Source organism: Labeo rohita, chromosome 1 (assembly GCF_022985175.1).
Source record: "Labeo rohita strain BAU-BD-2019 chromosome 1, IGBB_LRoh.1.0, whole genome shotgun sequence".
Taxonomy (NCBI): Eukaryota; Metazoa; Chordata; class Actinopteri; order Cypriniformes; family Cyprinidae; genus Labeo; species Labeo rohita.
The window spans coordinates 26,677,242-26,688,109 of NC_066869.1; the positions used below are offsets into that span (position 1 = coordinate 26,677,242).

General features: G+C 36.6%; 1 protein-coding gene across 1 annotated transcript in view; it reads left to right on the forward strand.

The window, feature by feature from the left end:
• Window positions 1–10,868, forward strand: part of frem3 (Fras1 related extracellular matrix 3) — a 36,771-nt gene extending 25,903 nt beyond the window's left edge. The window contains exons 12-24 of the mRNA XM_051115514.1: window positions 128–258; window positions 1,449–1,607; window positions 2,847–3,150; window positions 3,286–3,417; window positions 3,522–3,853; window positions 4,729–4,921; window positions 5,108–5,212; window positions 6,562–6,689; window positions 6,811–6,945; window positions 7,062–7,188; window positions 7,304–7,491; window positions 8,708–8,854; window positions 8,941–10,868. Of these exons, the coding sequence (XP_050971471.1) occupies window positions 128–258; window positions 1,449–1,607; window positions 2,847–3,150; window positions 3,286–3,417; window positions 3,522–3,853; window positions 4,729–4,921; window positions 5,108–5,212; window positions 6,562–6,689; window positions 6,811–6,945; window positions 7,062–7,188; window positions 7,304–7,491; window positions 8,708–8,854; window positions 8,941–9,459 (2,600 nt within the window). The 3' untranslated portion in view covers window positions 9,460–10,868. The remainder of the gene's footprint in view (window positions 1–127; window positions 259–1,448; window positions 1,608–2,846; window positions 3,151–3,285; window positions 3,418–3,521; window positions 3,854–4,728; window positions 4,922–5,107; window positions 5,213–6,561; window positions 6,690–6,810; window positions 6,946–7,061; window positions 7,189–7,303; window positions 7,492–8,707; window positions 8,855–8,940) is intronic.

Here is a 10,868-nt window from a genome sequence, read left to right on the forward strand (position 1 = left end):
TGAAGTGTATGAAGATTATTTTAGCATGGTTAATAAAACATGCAACATCCTGCTTGAAAGGAGTGGAGAATGAGCAGAATGGTTATCTATTTTCTTTCTGTATATCTTTGTTTTTATTTCCTTACAGATGTGGAGTTTAAAGAGGGTGAGACAGAGCATGTGGTGGAGATCCAGGTTCTCTACGATGGACAAAGAGAGATTCGTGAGGCTTTCACCGTTCACATGAAGCCTGACGAGTATATGGTGGCTGAGACACAGGTCAGAGACCATCATCTCTAAAAATACCCCTAGAGACGCCACATCGCACACTTGCACAGACACACGCTAACGTGCCTCTCTTGCTAAAATAGCCATGCGGCAGCTGCCTCTGTCAGCAAGAGCCAATCGCTGTCTCCGGTCTCTTTCAGAGGAGTCTGTATGATGTAAACGAGCCTCAACAGACACAGTGACCTATAAACAGAGTTATCCATTGAACATGTACAAAACGCTCCACAGTCAAGGCCTTAGCGCCATTTTTGGGGGCTTTCTGCTATCTTGTTGACAGTGACAGTCTGAGAGACGACAGGAAATGAAATTGAGAAGAGTGCTTGAACTTGGGTCACCTGCACATAAACATCACACGTCAAGCCGTGTCTCTGACTGAACATCTAAAATGTGTTTGTACAGAGCTTTACTACTTACACTACTATTCTACTGAACTTACTGAACAAGTTAGAAAACTCTTTAAGTTTTTAAGTATTTAAGAGATAGTTCACCCAAAAATGAGAATTACCCCATGATTTACTTACACTCAAGCCATCCTAGGTGTATATGACTTGACGAATACAACGGGGTTACATTTAATGTTCTTGCTCCCTTCCAAGCATTATAATGCCAGTGAATGGTGGTTGAGATTTTGAAGGCCAATAAAGTGCATTCATCCATCATAAAAAGTGCTCAATGGCTCCGCGGAGTTAATAAATGCGTTCTGGAGCAAATCGATGCATTTGTTTAAGGAAAATATCCATATTTAAAACTTAATAAGCCAAAATCTCTATTTTCCGCTAACTGTAGTACATGCCTTCATGTAGAGCAGAGCGTTGCAGCAGAGACTGCTGGGTCTCTTAACTCAACTGCTGGGTCAAAACAACCCAGTTGCTGGGTTTGTCCATATTTCACCTAGCAATTTAATGTATGTTTTATCTTTAAAAAAAAAGAACATTTTTAGGGACTGGTTTTAAGAATAAAACATATTTCTAACTTTAGTTAAGAATAAGAAATAATTTTATTCTTAAGAATGTTTTGTGAATCCAGACCCTGAACTATAACTAAGTACTTACTTGAATAAAAGGTTCACAGTAAGCTGTCTTTTTACCTCTGCTTATGTTATTGTAGGGTTGACATACTCTTGTTCCTAAAATGAGATTGGTTGTACAAATTGTTGTCTTTTCCTTTCCTGATTTCTGTAGATGAATAAGGCTATTGTGTACATCGAAGAGATGAATAGTGTGGCTGATGTCACATTCCCAGCAGTGCCTCAGGTGGTGTCACTGCTGCTGTATGATGATACAATTAAAACCAAGGACAATCCCCACCCTCCAACTGGCTATCCTGTTGTGTGCGTTACGGTGAGTGAAACCACAGATGCTAATTAATCCCAATTAATCACTTTATTATTATTATTATTATTATTATTATTATTATTTATATACATTTACCATATAAATACAAAAAATCAGAAAGTGGGAATGTACAAAAAGTTGTGACATCTTGCAAAAGGAGAAGGTGAAGTGACCTCATCACATAAAAGAAAGCCAGTCTCAGTGAAGTCATTGAATCAATAATTGAATGTTGTCATGGGTGGATATAATATACACTACTGTTCAAAAGTTTGTAAAAAGATCAGTAAGATTTTTAATGTTTTTAAAGAAGTTTATATGCCCATCAAGGCTGCATTTATTTGATTAAACAAAATCTAGAAGAAAAAAAACAGTAATATTGTGAAATACTATGTCAGTGTAAAATAACAGTTTTCTATGCAAATATATTTTAAAATGTCATTTATTCCTGTGACGTAAATCTGAATTTTCAGCATTTTTACTCCAGTCTTCAGTGTCACATGATCCTCCAGAAATTCTAATATGCTGATTTATTATCAGTGTTGAAAACAGTTGTGCTGCTTAATATTTTTTTTTGGAATGTGTGACACTTTTTTTCATGATTTTTTTAATGAATAAAAAGTTAAAAAGAAGCGCATTTATTTTAAATAGAAATATTTTGTAACAATGTAAACTACCATTTAGAAGTTTATGGTCAGTAAATTTTTTGAAAGAAATTAATACTTTTATTCACCAAGGATGTGTTAGCAACAACAACAACAAATAATAATAATAATAATAATAATAAATGCTGATATTTTTAGCTTTTTATTCATCAAAGAATCCTGAAAAAAAGTATTACAGGTTCACATGTTCCAAAAAAAATATTAAGCAGCACAACTGTTTCCAACATTAAAAATAAAAGTAATAAATCAGCATATTAAAATGATTTCTGAAGGTTCATCTGACACTGAAGACTGATGAAAATTAAGCTTTGCATCACAGGAATAATGTATATTTTAATATATATTAAAATAGAAAACCATTATTTTAAACTTTAATAATATTTCACAATATTACAGTTTTTTCTGTATTTTTGATCACGTAAATGCAGCCTTGATAAGCATAAAAGAATTCTTAAAAAAAAAAAAAAAAAAAAAAACATTAAAAATCTGCGACTAAAATGCAGTTTTAGTCTCTAATTCTTCCAAAAAAAAAAAAAAAAAAAAAAAGTAATTCTGCTATTTTCTTGTGTCCATGTTCTATCAGGCCTGCAACCCCAAATACTTTGACTTTGACAAGACTGGCTCCATTTGCTCAGTGGAGAACATCAATGACACAATGACTCAGTACCGCTGGATGGTTAGTGCCCCTAGTGGACCAGATGGAGTCACCAGCCCCATGCGAGAAGTGGACACCAACACCTTCTTCACTAACACCAAGTCCATCACCTTGGACTCCATCTACTTCCAGGCTGGTTCCCGCGTGCAGTGTGCCGCCCGAGCCTTCAATGCCAATGGAGATGCTGGGTTGGAGCTCACTTCACCCATTGTGGTCATCAGCCGAGAGGAGGGTGAGGCTTTTCTGACCACCAAGATTTAGACTGCTCAACAAAGCACTGGGTTTTGTTGACATGTTTTACGGTTTTCTGGGGATTCTAGCAAAATGAATCAGTTTAAAATTTAATCAAGTTGTCTGTCATCCTTAGGTCTGTGTCAGCCTCGTATACCTGGCACAGTGGGTGCAGAACCGTTCTCAGCTAAAATCCGTTACACTGGTCCGGATGACCCTGACTACCCCAATTTGATCAAACTCACTGTTACTATGCCACACATGGATGGTAAGTGACCACCTCCATCACAAAAAAAATCACTATTAAGAAAGCAAATATCAACTGAAATGTCTAAAAAGTCCAGGATATTAATCTCCACTGTTTTTCCTCAGGCATGCTGCCTGTTATCTCCACACGTCCACTTTCCAACTTTGAGCTAACCCTTAGTCCAGATGGCACACGTGTAGGTAACCACCGCTGCTCTAACCTCTTGGATTTCAACGAGATCCAAACGGCACATGGTTTCATCACTGACGCCACAAAGAACCCAGAAATTATTGGCGAGACTTTACCGTACCAGTACAGTGTGGCCATGCGTAGCACCAACTCTCTTCGATTCTACCGCAATCTTAACCTGGAGGCTTGTCTGTGGGAGTTCAGCAGCTACTACGACATGTCAGAGCTCCTGAATGACTGTGGGGGATCCATTGGCACAGATGGACAGGTAAGGGTTTGAAGAGTTTGTGTCATTCAGAATTTGTGCCAAGGGAATGTTAAACATTAAAAAAAGTCAAAAAAAATAAAAATAAAATAAAATAATAATAAGTATGTATATACTGTTTACTGTAAATGGTTGGGGCTGAAAGATGTTTTTTTCTGAAAGAAATGTCTTATGCACCATTTACTTAATCAAACATACAGTAAAACATTAATATTATGAAATACTATTACAATTTCAAATTATTTTTTAAACACTACAATTTTTTTATTCTGATATATTTTCCAAATGTAAAAGGCAAAGCTGTATTTTTACTCCATTACTCCAGTCTTAAGTGTCACATGATCCTTTAGAAATCATTCTAATATTCTGATTTGCTGCTCAAGGATGCTTTAAATTGATCAAAATCAGAATATTAAAATGATTTCTGAAAAATCATGTGACTGGAGTAATGATGCTAAAAAATCAGCTTTTAAAAACAGAAATTACATTTTAAAATATATTCAAGTACAAAACAAGTTATTTTAAATAGTAAAAATATTTTTATCAAAAAATATTATCAGAATTTTACTGTTTTTGCTGTACTTCAAACAAATAAATGCCAGCTTGGTGAGCAGAAGCGACTTCTTTAAAAACATTAAAAATCAAAAACTTTTGACTGGCAGTGTATATATTAATTATTTAAGCTGCTTATCAATAAGTTTATCTACATTTGGTCAGTCTTATATATATTTAAATATTAATAAATTAGATAAAAATAAGTAAGTAAATAAATAAATAAATGAAATTGTCAAGATCTACACTTTGTTATAAAAAAGACATATGTATATTCTCAACATAAATATCTGAATAAAAGTGTTTTCCTCTCCCTGTGTTTATAGGTGTTGAATCTTGTTCAGTCCTATGTGACCCTGCGGGTGCCTTTGTTTGTGTCCTATGTCTTCCACTCTCCTGTTGCGGTTGGCGGCTGGCAACATTTTGACCTACGGTCTGAGCTGCGGCTCACCTTTGTGTATGACACCGCCATCTTATGGCAAGACGGTATTGGAAGCCCACCAGAAGCTGAGCTGCAAGGTAGCTTTACCTTAAGTAATGCATCATAAATTCAAAGTAATAGACATATGTATAGACCAATGCACATAAATAGACTAATGCAAGTTTTAAAATATTTATCAGTATATATCAGTCTTTGTCAACACATAAACCTTCAATGAAAGCCACAATGAGTCTTATGTTGTTATTTGTGCAATTATTTTATAGGTGCCATGTATCCCACCAGCATGAGAATAAATGATGAAGGCCGTCTTGTTGTCAATTTCAAGACTGAGGCTCGATTCAGAGGACAGTTTGTCATGTCTCACCCAGGTAACCCAAAATACACAGACATTGGTGCAGATGGGCACAGCCACACTCATACTTGTTGTCAGGCTCTCCTATCCATTGTGCAGTCAAGCTCTTCATCTCTTCCTTGAAGAGATGCATCTGTAAGATACAGTGCAACGTGCCCCCTAAGAGTAAACTTCCTGTCATTACGTTCCTGGAAGAAGCCTTTACCGCCCTCTGGTGGTGACAAAATATTTCACAAACTTTTTTTTTCCAAATCCTACTTCTCATTTAAGGGGTCATTTAAAAGGAAACAAAAACAAATGATTCAGAGACTTTGTGCTGTGGATGCCCAAGACGATTCTAATTAGGTTTCACTGTTTTTTTTCTCTCTCTCAAAAGGTTTACAGTTCTAAAAGCTATGTATTATAATTGAGTAACTTAAACTGGTGTTAAACAGGTGTATTATTAACATAGCCATACTAATAATAAATATCCCTGGTGAAAAAAACAGCATATGCTGGTAGGTATGTTTTGATGCTGGAATGCTGGTTAGGTAGGTTTTGATGCTGGTTTAAGATGGTCCTTTGCTGGTTTTTGCTGGTCATGTTGCTGGTCAAGGACCAGCATGAACCAGCAAAGGACCAGCACAAACCAGCATCAAAACCTAACCAGCATCCCAGCATCAAAACATACCTACCAGCATATGCTGGTTTTTTCACCAGGGATTATGGCCTGTATGTAACAGATTTTAGAATTACCATTTACTAAAGCATTAAATGGACACCAGGTAAATCCTTAAAATGATAAATGATCTTTGTCTCAGTCATTTCTCGGTCTCTCTGAGTCTGAGCTCCTGTCACTTCGCTTGTAAATGTAAACACGATTAGTTTTGGGCCGGATTTGTTTTGGCGCACTTTTGTCGCCTTTAATTTTTGTGGAGCTTTGTTGGAAAAACTCTCAAAACAAACAAACAAAAAAAAAACCCTCACTGCGACGTTCATTGTGTCCTCACTTTCTTCAAACTACAAATGGTGAATTCTCATCAGCGTCAATTCATATATCCGTATTTATTTCCCTTGTTTTTTTCTCTTCTTGGCTTCATATTGGTCACACGTAACTTTATCCCTGCGTGGCCTCTGATTGGTCGATCAGTACACTGGCATAAGATATTTATATTTTTTGTAAATAAAATATATTAGTATATTACGCAATTCGAAATCATAGTAATAACGCATTTTATAATTTTCTAAATGAGTAAATGTGTCAAAATAATATGTCAAATAGATGTTACTAAAATAAACTGAATTCTGATAAGATTTTTTTTTCATTCTTTCTGAAGTAATGTTCAATTGGAATTTTAAATGTCTGGAATTTGTTTTGTCTTTTAGGAACCACTCTGTCCTCAATGGTAATGTCAGTGGACCACTCTGGACTTACATTCACCCTCTCCCTAATCAGAACTGAGCCCACCTACAACCAGCCCATGCAACAGTGGAGCTTCGTTTCTGACTTTGCTGTACGTTTTGTCCTATTTTCTACCTTTTGTTTCTGTTAGATACTCTCAGTCCTAGTATTCATAAATGTAGGCTATAGATTTTATGAATTTAAAAAGGTTAACTGATTATATGTGTGTGTAGGTGAGGGACTATTCCGGCACCTATACTGTGAAGCTGATTCCATGCATTGCTTCACCTAACGGGGAGTTCAGTATACCTCCTGTGTGTCACCCGAGGGAACCCCTCACCTTCGACATGGACATCCGCTTCCAACAGGTTGGTTTCAGCTTTTTCATTGACCTTTTCATTCTGAAAATTCAGAATTGACCCATTTATCATTGATTCCTACTATATGGTTAGAGCATACTTCTTATTTGTATGCTGTTTCTCAGGTGAGTGACCCTGTAGCAGCAGAGTTTAGTTTGAACACACAGATGTTCCTGCTGTCGAAGAAGGAGCTGTGGCTGTCTGATGGCTCCATGGGCTTTGGAGAGGGCACGGACACTGCCTTTATGGAAGGTACTAGAATCCAGGAGCAATACAAGATAATCATTTAAATATTAGTTTAGGCCAAAATAGTTTAACTTATTATTGCATTGAGTGTGGAACCTTATTCTGATCGGTTCCCCGGTAGGTTCAAACATCTATGGCCGTGTGATGGTGGATCCAGTGCAGAACCTGGGTGACTCTTTCTCCTGCAGCATTGAGAAAGTGTTCCTATGTACTGGCACAGATGGCTACGTGCCAAAATACAACCCTACTAATAAAGAGTATGGATGCCTTGCTGATGCTCCATCCTTGCTGTATAGACTTAAAATCCTGGTATGTATTTTTTTTATCCTCATACCGTTCTTGCTTTACTATACCTTTCACACAAATTTTAACTGTGAATGTAGATCTTACCACTGTGTGGATCTTTATTTGAATAGAGGTAGATGAAAATGCGAAGGATATATAGTTGAAGTCAAAAGTTTACATACACCTTGCAGAATCTGCAAATTGCTTTACCAAAATAAGAGGGATCATACAAAATGGATGTTATTTTTTATTTAGTACTGACCTGAATAAGATATTTTACATAAAATATGTTTACATAGTCCCCAAGAAAAGTAGTAGTTGAATATATAAAAAATGACCTGGTTCAAAACTTGATTCTTAACATTGTGTTGTTACCTTAATGATCCACTGCTGTGTGTTTTTTTTTAGTGATAGTTGTTCATGAGTTTCTTGTTTGTCCTGAACAGTTAAACTAACCGCTGTTCTTCAGAAAAATCCTTCAGGTCCCACACATTCTTTGTTTTTCAGCATTTTTGTGTATTTGAACCCTTTCCAGCAATGACTGCATGATTATGAGATCCATCTTTTCACACTGAGGACAACTGAGGGACTCATAAGCAACTATTACAGAAGGTTCAAATGCTCACTGATGCTCCAGGAGGAAAAACGATGCATTAAGAGCCGGGGGTGAAAACTTTTGAACCGAATGAAGATGTGTACATTTTTCTTATTTTTCCTAAATATCATATATTTTCATTTAGTACTGCCCTTCAGAAGTCCCTCAGTTGTCCTCAGTGTGAAAAGATGGACCTCAACATCATCCAGTCATTGTTGGAAAGTGTTCAAATGCATAAAAAAGCTGTAAAACCAAGGAATTTGTTAAACCTAAAGGATTTTTCTGAAGAACACAAATTTAAGGGACTTATAAACAACTATCACTAAACAAAAAAAAAAAAAAAACTAAGCTGTGGATTATTCAGGTAACAACAAAGTATTAAGAATCATGTGTATATAAACTTTTAAAAAAGGGTCCTGTCTATAAATTCAATTATTTTCTTATGTGGACTACTGTATATGTAAATGTCTTTTATGTGAAATATCTTCTTCAGGTCAGTACAAAATAAAAAAAATATCATGATCCCTCTTATTTTTGTAAAATAATTAACATTTTGCAGATTCTACAAGGTGTATGTAAACTTTTAACCTCAACTGTAAGAATGTCCATGATGAAAGTATGAACTTGTTGGTCTTTAAACTTTAGGACAAAGCTCAGCCAGAAACTCAAGCCTCCGCCTTTGGAAATGTCAAGTTTGATGCCACTCTTGCTATGGACACCCCTGGAGCCCTGCCTTTGGTCCGACAGCCTGGATCAGACGGTTTCACCCTGTCATCATCTCCCCTCTTCCAGGTCAGAGACTCACTATGTTTTATAACCACAGTAAATCCCAATTCCAAACCAGAATCTTAAGCTTTCTTTTACATTTGATTCATCAGGTCGCCGCTGGCCGTGAATGGTTCATCCACACCATCTACACACTCCGTTCCAAAGAGAATGCCAGTCGTGGTAAAAGAAGCATCGAGTACCACCACGCTATATCCTCCATTGCTAACTCTGGCACCCAATCCCGAAGTCGACGTGCAGTACCCGACCCAGAAGCTTTTGAAATTGGTGTTGAGAATAACCGAGGCACCAACATTCAGCACATTGCCCTGGATCGCTCAAACCGACTACGGGTGAGTCAGTCATGGGGTCGCGAGACCTACCTGGAGCAGCCTCTGGTGGAGGGGAGCCTGGGTAAGGGGCCTGGTTCAGATTCCTCTCTTCCAGCTGGCATGTCTACGTTGCTGGGGGTGGCTGGGCTCATCCTGCTGGTATGCCTGGTTGTAGTTCTGGTGGTTCTCTTGATGCGACGCAAGAGGAAAGAGAAAAAGTACCCACCGTATTCCACTTCATCCTGCACAGCGTACAACAGGGAGCCCATGAGACACAACGTGGACAGCTCTGAGGTTTAAACACCCCTGTTCCGTGTTCAATAAGACATGCCAAAACTAACTCTCACTATGGTGCTCTTCTTTCCAAGAAGCAGCTGAAGTTGAGGAGATCTCAAAAGCCTCAGTTCAAATGACAACATCTAATATGTGGCTCTCCACAGCTTCAATGAAGACATCTTGACTTCAAGACTCTTGGTCAAACAAAAGGAAGTTGCTTGTTGCCTTTTTCTTAAGATTAAGTTTGAGCTTCGTAGTACTAATGTTATTTTAGCATGCTTCCATTGTAAATCTGTGAACCAGAATTGGCCACAGTCACCCTACACAGACAAACAGAGTGAATCTGTGCTTCAGCTTGTGTCAAACTCAAATTATCTGAAATTCTAACAAGCGTTGCTCTATTATGAATATTTTTTTTCCCCCAAGTTCAAAATAGATTTAATTGTAAACAAGAATAAAAAGTAAATTAACCCCAACATGAATGCAAATGTTGGGCATCAAGCCCAGGAAATTTAAACTCGTTTAAGATCACTGGGCATTTTTTTTTTTTTTTTTAATTAGTCCATTTTATTTTCATTCAATATGTAACAGTTCTTCAGAGTGCGTGTGTGTGTTAGATTTGTTAAGCAAGCTGAAAGATGCAAGAACTGGCTTCTTCAAACATTTATGTAATAAATGTATCTATTTTTATATGTTCCATGACATGAATTGCTGTGTGCAAGAGCACAGGTCAGCGTTCCCACATGACTGATGTGTTGCTATGCAAAGGGAGCGTGACGTTTAATATTATTAATTCAAGTTCGTAACTATTCAGAATGTACTTATTTTTATACCTTTTCAGGATGTTAACGTGGTTCAGAATTACACAATCATTCATATCTGGTGTTAAAAGGAGAGACTGGTGTCAACAAAGTAAAACTTGAAAACATGTGAACCACATACTTTTTTCATTTAGAAATCATTACAGATTTGCTGAAATAATGCTGAATATGCAAATTTGAATTTCAAACCGTTGCTTGTATTTTTTCTTTTTTTTTTAAATTTTGTGGCTTCTCAGTTGATATTTCTTTCAATTTATTGTTTAATGCTATTGTTCAGTGTATTAAAATGTAATTGTCAGACACAAACCAAGATTTTCTTAAACCAATATTTTGTAATTTATATCTCACCCTGTATTACTGAAAATTTCTAAACATCAAATAACACTAGGACACAAGTTTTAAACCCAACAGATTTAAAGAAGTCTGTGTCAGCGAATACACCATTAGCCTTGTGTTTAAAAACTGCCGTTTTATTAACTGTATATGTTTTTGAGAACTATTTAATGTCATTTTCTTTTGCTGATGAAAAGAATTCTGTTAAGATACTTGGATACTTGTTTCATTATAAAATGCCTGTTAAGTGTTTAAAAGATAAATGCCTACTTCTATAAC